General features: G+C 38.0%; 2 protein-coding genes across 7 annotated transcripts; one reads left to right on the plus strand and one right to left on the minus strand.

Moving 5' to 3' along the window:
* Nucleotides 1-480: 480 nt before the first annotated feature.
* LOC111778295 lies at nt 481-6723 on the minus strand. 4 transcript variants are annotated; one of them, XM_023658026.1, is made up of 4 exons: nt 6520-6723; nt 4255-4524; nt 3955-4176; nt 481-1318 (listed from the first exon to the last, which is right to left on the minus strand). In XM_023658026.1, the coding sequence occupies exons 3-4, from the start codon at nt 4059-4061 to the stop codon at nt 517-519; spliced, it is 909 nt and encodes a 302-aa protein (XP_023513794.1). In that variant the 5' UTR covers nt 4062-4176; nt 4255-4524; nt 6520-6723; the 3' UTR covers nt 481-516. The 4 variants fall into 4 exon arrangements, 3 of the variants coding, with proteins under 3 accessions (XP_023513794.1, XP_023513792.1, XP_023513795.1); XM_023658024.1 differs by having other exon boundaries at nt 4250-4524; XR_002812514.1 differs by lacking the exon at nt 481-1318 and adding an exon at nt 3843-3872 and having other exon boundaries at nt 4250-4524; nt 6520-6722.
* A 3127-nt stretch (nt 6724-9850) lies between these two features.
* Nucleotides 9851-18241, plus strand: LOC111778296 (ethylene-responsive transcription factor-like protein At4g13040). Of its 3 annotated transcripts, none has more exons than XM_023658029.1 (7): nt 9851-10149; nt 12364-12518; nt 12634-12764; nt 13656-13740; nt 16723-16903; nt 17631-17752; nt 17841-18241. In XM_023658029.1, the coding sequence occupies exons 2-7, from the start codon at nt 12476-12478 to the stop codon at nt 17963-17965; spliced, it is 687 nt and encodes a 228-aa protein (XP_023513797.1). In that variant the 5' UTR covers nt 9851-10149; nt 12364-12475; the 3' UTR covers nt 17966-18241. The 3 variants fall into 3 exon arrangements, with proteins under 3 accessions (XP_023513797.1, XP_023513796.1, XP_023513798.1); XM_023658028.1 differs by having other exon boundaries at nt 12398-12518; XM_023658030.1 differs by having other exon boundaries at nt 12404-12518.
* Nucleotides 18242-18498: the final 257 nt, after the last annotated feature.

The raw sequence follows: 18498 nt of genomic DNA on the forward strand, positions 1-18498 counted from the left end.
CACGTGGTAAGGTGAACTGCTATTCTCAAGTTAAAAATACACTTAGTTTTACAAATTGTTTCTTTAATAATTAATTATTTGTTATTAATGTTCATAAAAGGATTTTAAATTTTATTAAATTTACCCAAAATAAAGCTTCTATATTGAATAAAAAATTAAAAAAATTATTTAAACTTTAAAATATAGCTATCGTTCTTTTTAGTAAAATGAGAGATATGTTAATATCAAAGAGTAACAATTCTGTGAAACAAAAATTAAATAAAATAATATTAATTATTAATTCAGTGCAAGATATTATAATAATATTAAATCTATATTTTTATCCTATTAAATTTAAAAATACATGGATTTTTAACTTATTTTTATGAAATTTTTTTATTTCTAGGAATTTTCCCAAATATTTATCAATAAATTTAGTTCCAAAATGTAAAATTAAATAAATTATTTCATTTTTTAGGCGAAAAATTAGAATTTAAAAAAAAAAAAAAAAAAACCAACAAAAATACACAACGATGTTCATGTCTTGTTCTTACGAGTGGTAGCGAGCTGATGCAACAATTTAAGCCCTTTGAAAGCTTTTGAAATCTTCTTCAAACCACTTTTCTTCCCCATTCCAAATCTCATTTTTCCAGTCGAAAGTTTCAAAGCTTGTAAGCAGCAAATTTTCCCAGTTTCTTCTTCTTCTTCTTCTTCTTCTTCTTCTTCTTCTTCCATTTCCTTTTGAAGATTCACCAAACTCCTCAAATCCTTCTTTAAATTGCAGCTCTTTTCGTCCTTCTCCTCATACTTTTCCCAAAGCAAATCCATTTTATCCTCATCATCTTCAAACTCTTTACACCCCACCAAAAAGCTCTTCTTACCCATTTCAATCCCATTTTCTCTACTCTCTTCATCCTCATGATCCTCTTCTTTTGCTTCTTGTTTGTTGATCTCTGGTTCTTGAAGTGGAAATGGGTTTGTGGGGATGTCAGTGGGTGCGTTGAAGACAGTGTTGAACCACTCAAGGTGCTGAGGGAGAGGGAATGTTTGGTCATCTAAATGGGTTTGGTGGGTATGGGAGAAAAAGGGCTGGAGGATCAAGAGGAATGTGGTGGCTAAAAGAGGGGAAACAAAGGAGAGGAGCCTGAAAAGATAAGGGGAGAAGAACAGGAAGTAAGAGAAATAGAGAGGGTGTGAGAGAAGTAAGGAGAAGAATTGGGAGATTTCAGACACAAACTGAGCTAATGGGGAGAATTCTAATTCTTCTTCTTCTTCTTCTTTACTCATTTTCTTCTTCTTCTGAATCTTTGGAAGCTTGGAATGGGAGGCTGAACTGAGTCTGTGGAAGAGAGAAAAGTGGAGAAAGGTGTAAATGAAGGAAAGAAAGAGGAGAGGAGAGGAGAGGAGAGGAGGGGGTCTGATCTAACTAACATTTGGAAAGGGAAAAAAAAAGCTACTTTCTAAAAGTGTCTGTTTGTCTTCCGCATTCCACTGTTGACACTTGATTGAGCCTTATAACAAACATCTTTCAACTATAACAACATAAATAATCGATCGAGGAAAAGGAAACTCTAGCGACCAAGTACTTCCACTCCATGTCGAATCTTTCCTAGACTCTTCCTGTTATTCCCAGCTCGTTTTCGAGTTTGGTTCAAGGCTTGTCTAGATATTGTTCTCCTCTTCTCCTTACCCGTTTGTTGTTCTTTTGTTCATTGATTGGGTGGATCTATATACTCCAAGGAGAGACAGAAGGGATAGCGTATCTACATGAAAGAGAGACTATATAACGTATCGATGTTTATATGGTCGGGTATTATTAGAAGTCGGGTGTTGGTTGTGAAGATGATGAGATGATGACAACTCTAGCATAAAAGAGGGATTCAATAGCAGCATCTCGCCCAAGGACAGTACTCAAGTCACACATGCACTCACGCTACACAGACCCTACACCCCATTCGTCTCTAATCATTAACTTCTAAAGAAGTTTTCCAAATCCCCACCACTGGTCCACACACCAGTCTCCTATCCCCAATCTGTCTATGCTCGTTGATAAACAATGGGAGGAACTACGGGCAGTATGGATTGGCTGAATTGGGCAATGTTGAGGTAAGAATATTAAGTTTTCTTATCTTTCTGTCCTTGATCTAAATTGGTTTGATCTCTAAGGGTTCTAAGGATTGTATTTGGAAGCTTCATATCGATGCCATCACGACATTACCTAATTAATGTAGAAACGGTCATGATATCTAGTGTACGGTAAGTTTTCCCATATGCTTTCATGTTGTTGATTAGCATATATCCAACAGAGTAATGAGACAATTAGGCATGAAACAAGTTGTACCAAAAGTGTTTGACGTGAGATCAAAACTTCTCCAAAGTTGGAGAAACCGATCCCGTGTTGATTCATGATATCTTCATACTCCACTATATTATGCTTTTGAGGTTGATCCCTCATCATCACATGCTCCTAAACATGGACAGGGACATGGACATATAGAGCATGAAAAAGTACTTGTACCCTACATGGAGAGTAACTAGATGAACCAGAAGCCCAAGAGAAGCTAGATAAGGCACCAAGGGGTCATAATCGACAGTCACACTCATAATCTACAATGTTCGTCTTGTAGCTATCGACATTTTATTCTTCTAACCAACTGTCTACTTTTCTATATACGATTTCTACGTCATCAATGATTTATATACAGAGAGATAAGTAGAACTAGACTCTTCTTTAAAATAACAAATAATGGAAGAAACGATAACATGCCATAGGACGTGAATGGTAGAATGAGAACAGTGAATAATTTGTTTGAATCGAAAGGGACATTACAGTGAGTCATAACATGGGATCCTCTGGGTGTGGCTGTGTAGGCCAAAAAGGCATAAAACATTAGCAATTATGAGAGGTTGAAGGAGGAAACTTTAAAAAGAGAGAAAAGGATTGGTAGGTGGAATGAACAAACATCAGAAGCCCATATGTTTATAGGAGTTGGATGACAAGAAGAGGCTTAGAGTGGTTGTGTACCCAAATTTTCCACATGCCAATGCCCAAACCCACTCATTCATTCCTCCACTTCACAATCCATTCATAAACGAACGGTAAAATTTCATTTTAGTTTCTGAACTTTCATGTTTTATTCTATTTTTGGCTTTTTGAAAAGTTTAAGATTTATTCTCTTCAAGATTGTGAGGTTTAGAAGGAATGTCTAGTAAGTTCATGAACACTTCAATAAAGGAGTAAATTTGAGTTGGTTTTAAAGATGTGTTTAATAATTTTGTATAGTGTTTAAATTTTATGATATATTAGAAAAATATTTTGATGAACAGGGGAGGGAGTAAGGAGAGTTTTTTTCCCGTTGACTAAATAGGGATGGGGACGAAAACTTTATTCCTCGTCCATGTCCATATCCCCGCCCCGCCCCAATTATTCACTTATTTTCTATTATTGTTGTTGTTATAGTAAATAAGTTGTTGACGACCCATGTAGTGATATTAAATTTTGAATTGTTTTGATATTATGTTGGTTGAACTTTATGATTGTAGAGTATTATTTTTTGTCTTAGGATATTTTATAACATTATTTAAAACAAGTATATTTAAATCTTTCCCCATCACATGGGCATCTCTGCTTTAATCCAATTGTGAGTCATCTTGCCTTGTCTCTCCATTAAAATTTGTTGAGTCAAAGTGTTAAACCCCAAGACCCAATTTCGTGATACGAGGGATGGAATGGGTCGGATTGGGTTAATCACTCTAGTCGGGTTGGTCAGGTTGAGGAACTTAGGAACAAACACGAAAATATGGAACGATTCACATGACATCCCTAACCCAACTTTGGCAGCACACCCCAAGAAGAAAAGAGAGGGCACAAAATAGCATCCATAGATAAATTTCTGAAAGTAATAAATGAATGACATATCAGTTTTGGAAGTAATAAATATTGCAGATGGAGATAGGATAAAAGAGATTGTCCACCTTTCGAATTGGGGCAAAAGTTTCTGCCTTTCTGGTGTCAAAATTGTATGGCTCAAACTCTCTCCCCTTTCTTTCTTAGTCTCGCCAGAACAACTTCCTTCCTCCATCGCTAGATAGACGATGGAGAGCGAGCTTTGTCGCCACAACTTTTGGGAGTCGGATCAATCGACCTCTAAACTCTTCGGTCTTCACTTCTCTTTCATCACTTGCTTTGACACCCACCTGCACGGAAGTTCAAACATCTAAGCAATAATACCTCAAAGAGTCAACTCATCTTAGATAAGACATCAACTACCTTACTTAAAGTTAAAGGTTCCACCCTGCCCTTTAATTGTTAACTAAGAAGCCAAGCCTGTGCTCCAGTTGCAATTGGAACTATTTGAGGTCAAGTCCATGGAATCTGTCTATTCTACAACTTCAACCAAACTCCATTTTTGTGTTTAATTTTTAAAACTTTACTAAAACGGAAGAGAATCGGTAAGGATTTAACCAACTCATTCTCATTCTGACATAACAGGCTTATTCTCACTGGCTTTCGGTCTCTGTTCTTTCGGCTTCTGCTCCATTTTCCTAAACCATTCAATTCAGACAAAGATTAAACACTGAAGAACATCATAAGCTCTTAACCTCACTCTCGTCAGGTCAAATCTCAAGAGAAGCTTACGTGGCACAAGAAGCATGACAGCAAAAGCATGTAGAAAAAACACCAGTTTCTAAGCTAGGTAATGCAACAAATTACGGCACATCAAGGGATATAAAGAATGGAAAAAAATATTTCAGGATCAATGGATGGATTTCAATAAGAACTGAAAGAAAAATGTTTCAACTCTTTGTATCATTAGCAAGTAGTAAATAAGTCCACATTTTTGTCGATTTTTCAATAATAGTTGTAAATGTGTAATGCTTACAAAGGTTGAAGAAACTAATCACCAACTTCTAATCATGTAGTAATTTACAAGAAAACATTTATAAACAAAACCCAACCCAACCTAACATTTTTCTACGTGAAATTTTAAGTCAATAATGCATATGTATTCATAAGAAATTTAAAGTCAATGATGCATATTCATTCATATGCGTTTAAAAATAAGTCAATTACTTCTTATCTCCAATACTTTTTTTAAAGTCCATTTACAAAATTGCCACAACACTTAAATTCAAGTGTACAACAATTGTTCACCTTACATTTACAACTGTGCAATACACGTTTGACAATTGTTCACCTGAATACATGTCTATCATGTATTCAATATGTGTTGAAGTGTGCCAAATATATGTTGGACATTGATACACTATCCAAACTCAAATGTATGTGCTTCACATTCAAGATTTAATTACATGGTTGCATTGCAACCACAAAAGCCCAAAGATTAAATTGAGGTTGACTTGAAGCTCAGTCAGGAAGAACGAATAGGTTTCCAAGTTAATCTATGTAGCGAGTCTATCATTCCAAGCTATGTATTACAGAAAAAGAAGATTAACAAGAAAATGGTGAAATTTATCGCAAAATTAAGAACAAAAGGTACCATAAAAAACAACAAGACAAGGAAAATCGGCATGAGAAAAGATCAAATCCCAAGTTTGACAGTTTTGACTCTCTTTTTCTGGGGGGTAAGACACCAAGCTTTCTTTGAGATAAATGAAAGAAATAACAAGGTCATACAAAACAAGTCAACAAAAAGAGTCCTCCTCAACTAGGCAACTAGCTACAGGAATGGACTGCAATCCAAAAGAATGACACCAAGCTGATAATTACAAAATTGTCCATTTAACAGATGCTTACAAAGATGCATTAAACCTCACAACCTCCCACATCTCCTCCTACGTCTTTTCCATCCCTCTTAAAAGAAACCATCCATCTAAGATTGTTACTTTAAGTTTAATGCATTTTCAGATCCCCAAACCTTCTGAAAACAGATTAGAAGTTTCAGGCTCAAGAATGGAAGAGAGAGAGATGATAAGCAGGTAGGCTACACAAAAAATCATTAGACAAGTTCTCTTGATGATTAAAGAAGCACTTCAAACTACATCTTATGCTTATGATCACAAACCGAATATTTTAGGAGTTGAAGACAACGAGAAGACAAAGCACTTTCTTTACCCGACGTAGAATTTATATACACAACAAAGTTGATTGTGAAGTTGTTTGACTAAGGGGGATTCTTAAAAATTTCTAAATGGAGTAGCCAAAAAAAATATATATTTTCAGACAACATGCCCCAAAATTTGCAATGACCAAGAATCCAGTCTTCATACTCAATCAACCATGATCATTACAATTTGTCCATTACATTTACATCGACGAAGTTTAAAAATCTTTCAACTTATAATTTAAGAGTGAGTATCAAACATAATTTCTAATTTCTAAAAATGAAAAATAAAGCTCCCAAATGAATAGTTTCTAGTATTCTTACAAACTTGTCTCGAAAACTCTAACAAACTCTAAAAGTCTCTTAGATAGGTGCATTCAAATCCAAACCTACTAAGAAAGATGCAGAATTCTGGCACTCGTGCGATTGATACAAGAATACAACAATAGAGTGTTAAAATAGAGGAGAATACCACCTGTCGGAAGGGCCTCCTCTCTGGCTGAGGAAGGAGCGGAAGAGAGGGGAGTTAACGTCGTAAATCATGATCGATCTCGGTGATGAATTTTGAGCTTTCACAGATCGAAACCCTAATTTGCTGCGCGTCTAAGCTTTTGAATAAATCCCAATCGCAAATGCCGCGAACAGGCGCCGAACACGAATGCTTCAGCTTTTATAGAACCATATTGGGCCGCCCAGCACATTATCTACTCGAAATAAAATTTATATTTATATTTTATAATCCTTTTTTTTAATAAAAAATTAATTTGTTTAGACATTTTTAGATAAAATTAAAAGTTAAAAGATTTTAATTTATTAACATTTTTAAATTAAATTAGATTTTATACTTAATTAAAATTCAAAATTAACTATTAATAATTATATCTAAATATATAAACAACCCAAACAAAGTCCACCGCTAGTAGATATTGTCCTCTCTTTTACTCCCGTACTTTCTTTCAAGATTTTAAAACGCGTCTACTGTGTAGAGGGTCTAGTCCTACACCGACCAGTGCATAACATCGTCTAGTAACTGGCTTTGAGACCATTTGTAATAGCCCAAGTCTACCACTGGCAAATATTGTCCGCTTTGACCCGTTAGGCACCACTGTCAACTTCACAGTTTTTAAACGCACTATTAGGAAAAGGTTTTCACATTGTTATAAAAAAATGTTTCGTTCCCATCTCCAACCAACGTGAAATCTCACAATCCCGCGTACTCGCTAGCACACTGGGACTACTAAATTTTTATTGATGTTCATTTTTTATTTTTTTGTGCCAATTTTCTATTTAATTATAATTTTCACTTGACCTAGCGTAGAGGCAAGTCGGATGTATCGCAAACGATTGAACATGCACGCGCAGGCGGTGTATGTGGTTGAACAAGCTTGGATTCTGCACGAGCAATGTTCATTGGCGAAGACAAACCTCTCCTAAGGTCCGACAAAGCCACAAAGCCGGGGCAAAAAATATATATGGGGCTTAATTCTCCTCAAGGCTAGTCGTGAGTGTGTCAAGATCACGATGTCGCGCGGTAAAAAATGTAGGACAACCTATGCCTCGATAGAACCCGGATGGATGGATGTTCGGGAAGTCCCGACGAGATGAACGACACGCGGGCCCATCTATTTAAATGATTTAAGATGTTATTATTCTTTCAAAAATAGAAATTATATTTAAAATTTAAGGGGAAAAAAGATATTTAATAAATAAATAAAAAAAGGATGGGTGTGAAAATTACGGGGGTAGAAACGGTAATTGGGTTGGTGATGGCATGAATGGCAGGTCACCTATCCAATCACGATTTCGTCGGTGCCCCATCGTAGCCTCACCATACCAACCCCAACTCCATCCATCATTAATTTTTCCAATTTCCCTTTCTACCCTTGCAAACTCCTCTTATTCCTAAAATGCCCCTTCATTTTTTTATATTTTTAAAAAATTATCTCTTATTTAATTAATGCTTCCTTCACATTCAACTCTCCAATTAATTCTATTTTATTTATTTCTTTCTTTTTTTTCTCATATCTTAATTATATTGAAATTTGTAAATTCTTAAAATTATTTGAATTAAAGAATATTAAAAAAATTACATAAGAATTTTATAATTTATTTTTATTATTTTTTATTTTAGATTTTAGCGAAATTTAAAAATTAATAATTAAAAAAACTACATTTTTATTATAACATAATTTTTTTTTAATATCCAATTTAAATTTTTAATACTTTAATTAGACATTTAAAAATTATAAGAATTTATTAATTATAAATATTCGTCCATAATAGTGGGTTGCACTAAGGACAAAAAAATAGATTCATTATTCTTTTGTTTAAGACAATTTCGTCATTTTGTACCTCACAAACCCCATTATTATTATTATTATTATTATTATTATTAACTGTTAAAAAAAATATTATTGTTGTTGGATAAATTTAAATTATAGTATAATATTTTAAATCGATATTCACATGATTTAATAAAATTTATTATATTTTATTGATTCCCAACGGAAAAATAAACTTGAAATGTGAAAATAATTTTTTTTTTTAAATTTTGTTAAAATATAAGAATTTTGTTGAATGAATTGTATAAATTTAATTTTAATAATAATAAATAAACGACGTTCTTTTACGAACGTGACAAAATTAAAAATTCAAAATATAAAGTCAATTTAACAATAATGTCATGAATGGAAATGTCAACAAAAATATGATTTTAAGGTTTAATTTATTTAAAATAATATTAATAATATGATTTTAAAAACTTTAATTTAAAAATTAAAAAATTGGTTAATAATCCTTCCCAAAATAAATATATATATATATATATATATAAATATATAATGGACAAAAACGAATTTAAGCTCAATAATAATTGACATTTATTTATGTTCAAATTTCCAGAGATATTATTTGGTGTACGATGTAAAATTGAAAATTTTAATTTTTTTATTAAAAATATATATCAATTATCACTAAGTTATGATAAATCGAGAAAAAAAAATGAAAATTTAGAGATTTTTTTAGTTTTTACGCGTGACCTGACAACTCAACCAATTTTTACTGTCCAACCCAAACTAAAAAAATCAGTTCGATCTGTGGATTTACCTCCATGTTCACAGAAAAACATACTTTTGAGAAGGGACGACAATTGGAACTATCTCATTGACATAGGGAATAGGACTCCCGAGCATACATAATTGGGAGAAGCTCATCAGAAACTTGGATTCTTTTAAGTAGATGACTCGTCGGACCGTCGGAGTAGAAAACAAAAGGAGAAAATTTTCCAACAGCCAGCATGACTAATTAAGTGTCAACACTTTTTTGGTCGGGTCAATCCAACTAGCTCAAAAATAAGGTTACATTCCAACTCAACTGTATCTTACGTTTGTAACACGGATCCTAATAGGTTTGACATTTAAATTTTATGAAATTTTAATTACTAATATAACACTTTTTAAAAAATAATTAAAAAAAATATCAATCTGACACCCCAAGATAGCTGGGTTGTGAATTCTAGTTGGATTGCTTAGGTCACCCGCCCAACCAACTCCTAACCTAAGTTTAATAATATATTAAAATATTTAAAAAATTATTTTTTAATTAAAATTATAATATTTTAATAAATAAATACCCACAGCTCTTACAAATAATAATAATAATAATAAATAATGATAATAATAGTAATAATAATAAATAATAATAAAAGATATATACTAGATTGCTGATTTAGAATGGCATTGAAAGGGCAATTCCGGAATTAAAAATTTTATGTAGAGCCACAGCCATTACCCTTTCGTTCTCTCTAATTCAACCAACTCTTTTTCCAACCCACAATTTCTCTTTTCTTCTCTCTCTCTGCAACACCACCATGCCACCAGTTTACCACCTTCTCTGAGCCCAAAAAACCCACAAAAATGCTGCAATAATATCAATCCCATTCCAAATTTCTTGTTCTATTGTGTTTTCCGATGCATGTTCTTCGTTTGCACATTGAGTTCCTCAACCCTGTTCTTATTTTTCCTCTTCAATTCTTCAATTGGTCACTGATTCTTTGAAATCTCTGTTTCTTGACCCTGTTTATCCGCCATGGTTGCTGTTTTTTCAGGTATATTACTGCACATTTGAGTTTCTTTGTTCTTTAATGGCTTGCCCTTTTGTTTGCTTCACTTGGGTGTTTCCATGGCTGCCTCATTTGAGCTTTGTGCGATGGTTTTTGTGGTTTTCTCTGCTTTTTCCTTACTGGGTCTGTCTTGTTTTTGGTGTTTGGCTTTGCATTTGGGCGTTTGAGCAATTGGGGGTTCCCTTGTTTTTGGCCTCTCCTACAAGAAATGGTGGTGGTTGGTTGCTGGGGGGGTTGGGTTGACTTATTTCTTGAGAGAGATAAGGACTCACTTGGTTTTGCTTTTGAATTAGTGATATGAAAATTGATAGATGCTTAAGGTTTCTGTCATTCCCTTTTTCTTTCTTTGATTTCTTCTTTTCTGGAGATTGGAGTTTCTGTTCTTCAGTGTTCATTGTGTTGAAACTCATATGATTTTATGTTATCGTGCTTGCATACTGCGTTGTTGTGAGATCCCGCATCGATTGGGGAGGAGAACGGAATACCCTTTATAAGAGTGTGGAAACCTTTCCCTAGAAGACACGTTTTAAGAACTTGAGGGGAAGCCCGAAAGGGGAAACCCAAAGAGGACAATATCTGCTAACGGTGGGCTTGAACCGTTACTATGTTTGAGTTCTTGCCAAATTTGATGGAATTTGTAAATCCTTTTAGAGAATACTGAGATTTGAAATGAACAGCTAGTTGTTTTGTGTTTTCTTCTCATTGTTAAGGATTGGTTTGGGTTACTAGTTTTGGAGATTGTGTGTCTTGTGGGGAGATCGTTTCTTGAAGCTGGGAAAATGCTTTGGGACTTCAATCATGTCGGGGCTAGCTCGATGATTTTGTTAGTAACTTTCGTGAATTTGTCGATGTAAAACGTGTTCCGTGTACCGTTTAGCCTTCCTCCTTTTTCACTTCCTTCGTTTTCCTTTCTTCTAAACATATTTTCTTGTGTTCTTTGATCCGTCGTGTAAAGCATAAGCTCACTGTTAGTAGATATTGTTCTCTTTGGGTTTTTCCTTTTGGGCTTTCCTTCAAGGTTTTTAAAACGCGTCTACTAGGGAGAGGTTTTCATACCCTTATCAAGAATGTTTCGTTCTCCTCCCCAAACGATGTGGGATCTTACAATCCACCTCCCTTTGGGGCCCAACGTTCTCGCTTGCATACCGCTTGGTGTCTAGCTCTGATACCATTTGTAACAGCCCAAGCCCACCGCTAGCAGATATTGTCATCTTTGGCTTTTCCTTTTGGGCTTTCCCTCAAGGTTTTTAAAATACGTCTATTAAGGAGAGGTTTCCACATCCTTATAAAGAACGTTTCGTTCTCCTCCTCAATCGATGTGGGATCTCACAATCCACTCCCCTTTGGGGCCCATCGTCCTCGCTGGCACACCGCTCAGTGTCTAGCTCTGATACCATTTGTAACAACCCAAGTCCACTGCTAGTAGATATTGTCCTCTTTTGGCTTTTCCTTTCAGGTTTCCCCTCAAGGTTTTTAAAACGCGTCTACTAGGGAGAGGTTNTCAGTGCCCCTACTAGCACACCGTCTCGTGTCTACCCCCTCTTCGGGGAACAACGAGAAGGCTGACACATAGTCCGGTGTCTAGCTCTGATACCATTTGTAACGCCCCAGATCCACCGCNGGACCCAGTATTCTCACTGACACACCGCTCGGTGTCTAGCTTTAATACCATTTGTAACAACCCAAGCCTACCGCTAGCAGATATTGTCCTTTTNCGGTTTGTTCTCCCCAACCAATGTGGGACATCACACTTAGTTATCTATGAAAAATCTGCATCTAAATCGACCACTTAGGTATGTCGAGTAAAATTCCGATATTTAGCATCGACTTTACGTTTTCTGGTTCATTATATCTGCTTCTCGAGCATGTGGATTTATAATCTGACTGTTATTTTCCGAACATCGTCTTTTCTTACAGAGCTCTGTTGTAAATATGGAATCCAGTTTTGCAAATGCATTGGATTTGACCTCGCTGAAAGAACAATCNCCCACACTCTTATAAAAAATGTTTCGTTCTCCTCCCAATCAATGTGGATCTCACACATCATATTCTCTTGAGTTTTATATCAAAGAAAGAGCGAAAATCATGTTTTTTTTTTCAGGTGAATCGATTGAGCTTGAAGCATGAACATGAATGCTTGAGGAATTGAACTTCTTGTTTTGCTACTCACCAACTTCATCAATATTTTTGAGTCTTCAGGTGCTCACAACAATGGTTAATATTCTCTGTATAGGATCAGAGGTTACATTCAAAATTTGACTGCAACAAATTGTCACATACATTCTGCACGACGTAACGATTGATATCAACTATGGTGAGCTTAAGACGGCGCAGGCTCTTGGGACTATGCGCTGGTACGTTTACATATTCTCGTGAGATAACGGGTTGTTTGTTGTTTCTTTCCGAGCTCGCTAGGTTCTTAATCCATTTGTTTAAAACTGTTAATTGAAATTTCCTGCTACATTTCAGGGAAAAGCTCATCTGTAGCTTCACTTCCTAAGTTTTCAGAAAACGGAATCACTCCCGAAAATCCTAGTCCGAGTAGCAAATTTGTCACCGTGCATCCCACGTCTTCTGATGATGTTCACATCACAGATAGGGTATGTTCATATGATTGTGTTAACATTTATACAAGTTATCTCGTAAGCAAGTCGGTCTCGTTTTTAGATTTCTACTAAGTTTTCCCGATTTCATTGCTGAACGTTGACATTCGAAATGATATTTACATCTAGATAACTTCATTGGTTAAGCTTCCTGGTTTTTCATGATAAAAGTCAGTGAAATATTTTCTGCATTTCATTCTTTACATGTTACTTGAGATAGTGGTTTGAGAATCTTAGTGTAACGCCCCACATCCACCGCTAGGCTTTCTCTTTCGGGCTTTCCCTCAAGGCTTTAAAATGCGTCTGCCAGGGGAAGGTTTCCACACCCTTATAAAGGGTGGTTTGTTCTCCTCCCCAACCAATGTGGGACATCACAATCCACCCCCCTTCGGGGCCCAGCGTCCTCGCTGGCACACTTCCCTTCCTCCCATCGATGTGGGACCGCCCCCAAATCCACCCCCTTTGGGGCTCAGTGCCCCTACTAGCACACCGTCTCGTGTCTACCCCCTCTTCGGGGAACAACGAGAAGGCTGACACATAGTCCGGTGTCTAGCTCTGATACCATTTGTAACGCCCCAGATCCACCGCTAGTAGATATTGTTCTCTTTGAGCTTTCCCTTTCGGGCTTCCCCTCAAGGCTTTAAAACGCGTCTGCTAGGGGAAGGTTTCCACACCCTTATAAATGACGGTTTGTTCTCCCCAACCAATGTGGGACATCACACTTAGTTATCTATGAAAAATCTGCATCTAAATCGACCACTTAGGTATGTCGAGTAAAATTCCGATATTTAGCATCGACTTTACGTTTTCTGGTTCATTATATCTGCTTCTCGAGCATGTGGATTTATAATCTGACTGTTATTTTCCGAACATCGTCTTTTCTTACAGAGCTCTGTTGTAAATATGGAATCCAGTTTTGCAAATGCATTGGATTTGACCTCGCTGAAAGAACAATCTAATCAGCCTATCTCAGGTTATCTGATTAAGAAATGTGTTTATCAGATGATCATAGCTTTGTTGTTGTTTATGGCTTGCTTTTGACATATAGAGTAGTGTATGTATTGATCAGGATGCTTATTTTTGCACTGTTTTGAACACTTTTGATGTAAGCGAAGGCACTGTCGGTTTCGTGTTCAATAGCGATTTGCAGTTGGCACGACGAACGACATCGTGACTGATAGGAAGGTCATTAGAAGATAATTAGGATATTATACGGTATATTAGTGAATAGTTAGGGCGTTAGTTATGTTATTTGGTTACAAATAGAGAGAGTGGGAAAGGGGGAACGAAACATTCCTTATAAGGGTGTGAAAACCTCTTCCTAGCAAACGCGTTTTAAAACCGTGAGNTTCCCTTCCTCCCATCGATGTGGGACCGCCCCCAAATCCACCCCCTTTGGGGCTCAGTGCCCCTACTAGCACACCGTCTCGTGTCTACCCCCTCTTCGGGGAACAACGAGAAGGCTGACACATAGTCCGGTGTCTAGCTCTGATACCATTTGTAACGCCCCAGATCCACCGCTAGTAGATATTGTTCTCTTTGAGCTTTCCCTTTCGGGCTTCCCCTCAAGGCTTTAAAACGCGTCTGCTAGGGGAAGGTTTCCACACCCTTATAAATGACGGTTTGTTCTCCCCAACCAATGTGGGACATCACACTTAGTTATCTATGAAAAATCTGCATCTAAATCGACCACTTAGGTATGTCGAGTAAAATTCCGATATTTAGCATCGACTTTACGTTTTCTGGTTCATTATATCTGCTTCTCGAGCATGTGGATTTATAATCTGACTGTTATTTTCCGAACATCGTCTTTTCTTACAGAGCTCTGTTGTAAATATGGAATCCAGTTTTGCAAATGCATTGGATTTGACCTCGCTGAAAGAACAATCTAATCAGCCTATCTCAGGTTATCTGATTAAGAAATGTGTTTATCAGATGATCATAGCTTTGTTGTTGTTTATGGCTTGCTTTTGACATATAGAGTAGTGTATGTATTGATCAGGATGCTTATTTTTGCACTGTTTTGAACACTTTTGATGTAAGCGAAGGCACTGTCGGTTTCGTGTTCAATAGCGATTTGCAGTTGGCACGACGAACGACATCGTGACTGATAGGAAGGTCATTAGAAGATAATTAGGATATTATACGGTATATTAGTGAATAGTTAGGGCGTTAGTTATGTTATTTGGTTACAAATAGAGAGAGTGGGAAAGGGGGAACGAAACATTCCTTATAAGGGTGTGAAAACCTCTTCCTAGCAAACGCGTTTTAAAACCGTGAGGCGGACAGTATCTGCTAGCAGTGGACTTGGGCTGTTATAAATGATATCAGAGCCAGACACCGGGTGATGTGCCAGTGAGGATGCTAGGTTCCCAAGAGGGGTGGACTATGGGATCCCGCATCGGTTGGAGAGGGGAACGAAACATTCCTTATAAGGGTGTGGAAACTTCTCCCTAGCAAACGCATTTTAAAACCGTGAGGCGGATAGTATCTGCTAGCGGTGGACTTGGGCTGTTATAAATGGTACCAGAGCCAGACATCGGGTGATGTGTCAGCGAGAATGCTGGGCACCCGAGAGGGGTGGATTGTGGGATCCCACATCGGTTGGAGAGGGGAACGAAACATTCCTTATAAGGGTGTGGAAACCTCTTCCTTGCAAACGCGTTTTAAAACCGTGAGGCGGACAGTATCTGCTAGCGGTGGACTTGGGCTGTTATAAATGGTATCAGAGCAAGACACCGGGTGATGTGCCAGTGAGGATGCTAGGTTCCCAAGAGGGGTGGACTATGGGATCCCGCATCGGTTGGAGAGGGGAACGAAACATTCCTTATAAGGGTGTGGAAACCTCTCCCTAGCAAACGCATTTTAAAACCGTGAGGCGGATAGTATCTGCTAGCGGTGGACTTGGGCTGTTATAAATGGTACCAGAGCCAGACACCGGGTGATGTGCCAGCGAGAATGCTGGGCACCCAAGAGGGGTGGATTGTGGGATCCCACATCGGTTGGAGAGGGGAACGAAACATTCCTTATAAGGGTGTGGAAACCTCTCCCTAGCAAACGCGTTTTAAAACCGTGAGGCGGACAGTATCTGCTAGCGGTGGACTTGGGCTGTTATAAATGGTATCAGAGCAAGACACCGGGTGATGTGCCAGTGAGGATGCTAGGTTCCCAAGAGGGGTGGACTATGGGATCCCGCATCGGTTGGAGAGGGGAACGAAACATTCCTTATAAGGGTGTGGAAACCTCTCCCTAGCAAACGCATTTTAAAACCGTGAGGCGGATAGTATCTGCTAGCGGTGGACTTGGGCTGTTATAAATGGTACCAGAGCCAGACACCGGGTGATGTGCCAGCGAGAATGCTGGGCACCCAAGAGGGGTGGATTGTGGGATCCCACATCGGTTGGAGAGGGGAACGAAACATTCCTTATAAGGGTGTGGAAACCTCTCCCTAGCAAACGCGTTTTAAAACCGTGAGGCAGACAGTAGCTGCCAGCGGTGGACTTGGGCTGTTATAAATGGTATCAGAGCCAAACACTGGGTGATGTGCCAGCGAGGATGTTGGGCTCCCAAGAGGGGTGGATTGTGGGATCCCACATCGGTTGGAGAGAGGAACGAAACATTCCTTATAAGGGCGTGGAAACCTCTCCCTAGCATACGCGTTTTTAAGCCATGAGGCTGATGGCGATACGTAACGGGGCCAAAGTGGACAATATCTGTTAGTGGTGGGCTTGAGCTGTTATATTATTGATTTAGTCGGTTTAGGGCTCGAGTGATCACAAGATAGGGAAGGTCCAAGTACCTCGAATTATCTTTTACATTGCAATATAGTTTGGGTTGTATCAATCACGACCACTCGTAAGACACTTGTTTTCGGTCTCACCCCTATATCATTGTGCACAATGTTCGAGTTCGAGTTCGTGCATTTCATCTAGAATACATGGACTTGTGTTTGTAGGGCATCCACTAAAACATCGGAAGAGACATAGGAGAAAGAACTCTCATAATCAAGAGCTATCAATCATGAGGGGCGTCTACTTCAAGAACATGAAATGGCAGGCTGCAATTAAAGTCGACAAGAAACAGATCCATTTGGGGACGTTTGGTTCCCAAGAAGAGGCTGCTCATTTGTACGACAGGTATTCGTTTTTCAAATCGCTCATTTAATTTTTTTTTAAAATATTCGTTCCGAGCGATAAACAACATATGCTGTCTGCTGAGGATTGTTGGGAGAGGAGTCCCACGTCGGCTAATCACGGGGTTAATCATGGGTTTATGAGTAACGAGTACATCTCCTTTGGTATGAGACCTTTTCGGGAAACCGAAAGCAAAACCATGAGGGCTTATGCTCAAAACGAACAATATCATACCATTGTGGAGGTTCGTGATTCCTAACATGGTATCAGAGTCATGCCCTTAACTTACCCATGTCAATAGAATCCTGTAAGCCTCGAAAGTATAGTCAAAGGTGACTCGAGCGTTGAACAAAGGGTGTACTTTGTTTGAGTTATTCGAGAGCTCTAGAGAAGAGTCGAGACTCGATTAAGGGGAGGTTGTTCGAAGGTTCCATAGGTCTCAGGGGAGGCTCTATGATGCACTTTGTTCGAGGGGAGGATTGTTAGGAGAGGAGTCCCACGTCGGCTAGTCAAGCGGTTGATCATGGGTTCATAAGTAACGAATATATCTCCATTAGTAGGAGGCCTTTTGGGCAAATCGAAAGTAAACCACAAGAGCTTATGCTCAAAGTGGACAATATCATACCATTGTGGAGAGTCGTAGTACTGTATATCATTTAGTTCATTTACTTATCAAGTTATTTCGGGTCGTATTAGCTACCATAAGCTCACTAGGCTCTGGGTTTTGCAGAGCTGCTTTTGTATGTGGACGTGAACCAAATTTCGAGCTCTCCGAGGAGGAGAAGCAAGAACTCCAGAAGTTCAAATGGGAAGACTTCTTAGCAATGACTCGCCATGCAATTACGAACAAAAGTAGTCGTCGTGCTTTCCTCTCAGACTCTTCAATTCCCTTTTTCTCGGTTTTTCATTCGTTACATTTGATTCGTTTAATGTCTTTCAGAGCACAAGAGACTCAGCGCAGGATCACCAACCAAGCCTGGATCTTCGTCAGTCGACGACACCGAGTTCAAGCATAGGTTCATCGGGTTTCCCGTGCGGGAAGACATTAACCGTTCCATCACTTGAGCTAGCCTTTGGCTCAAGAAGAATGGTCAAAGAGGTTAGCCAAATTGGTTGAACCTCCATTGAATAGCCCCAAGTAAATGTGTTTTTAGGCAAATTCTTATAGCTTTGGCCCAATAAGCATATTAGTGTTGAGGCCTCCAACAATGTTGCTTATTGAATCTATATGGAACTGATACAGATCTATGTAATTATCTCCATTACACCTTCTTCTATGTCTCTTTCAAAATCATATGTTCGAGGATGACCCGAGTAAGAGTTTCTCGTGTTTCGTGTTAAGACGAGCTTTCTTTCTTTTATTAGAGTAAATCACGCTCTCGTGGCTGTCTTGCGAAATATTTAAGATTGTTTTTAACTTGTTTTGAACGTACTTCTAAATTACACTCGAACGATATTATAATTGAACATGACTTAATAGCCGAGCATTTACCACTGATTTTACTACTGAAGTGAAGAAAAGGCAGAATCAAGAAAAGGGAATAGTACGAGTGCTTTGTGTCACAGTCATGAATGTCCAAAGCGTGTTGTCAATGGCC

This window comes from Cucurbita pepo, chromosome LG17, assembly GCF_002806865.2.
Source record: "Cucurbita pepo subsp. pepo cultivar mu-cu-16 chromosome LG17, ASM280686v2, whole genome shotgun sequence".
Classification (NCBI taxonomy): domain Eukaryota; kingdom Viridiplantae; phylum Streptophyta; class Magnoliopsida; order Cucurbitales; family Cucurbitaceae; genus Cucurbita; species Cucurbita pepo.

Coding starts and splice junctions, on each gene's coding strand:
- LOC111778296 (XM_023658029.1), top strand. CDS start 12,476: ATGGTGAGCTTAAGACGGCGCAGGCTCTTGGGACTATGCGCTG. Junction 12,765..13,655: donor ATGTTCACATCACAGATAGG/GTATGTTCATAT, acceptor CTTTTCTTACAG/AGCTCTGTTGTAAATATGGA. Junction 16,904..17,630: donor GCTGCTCATTTGTACGACAG/GTATTCGTTTTT, acceptor TGGGTTTTGCAG/AGCTGCTTTTGTATGTGGAC.
- LOC111778295 (XM_023658027.1), bottom strand. CDS start 4,061: ATGGAGGAAGGAAGTTGTTCTGGCGAGACTAAGAAAGAAAGGGGAGAG. Junction 1,319..3,954: donor CTTTTGCCCCAATTCGAAAG/GTGGACAATCTC, acceptor TCTCTTCCACAG/ACTCAGTTCAGCCTCCCATT.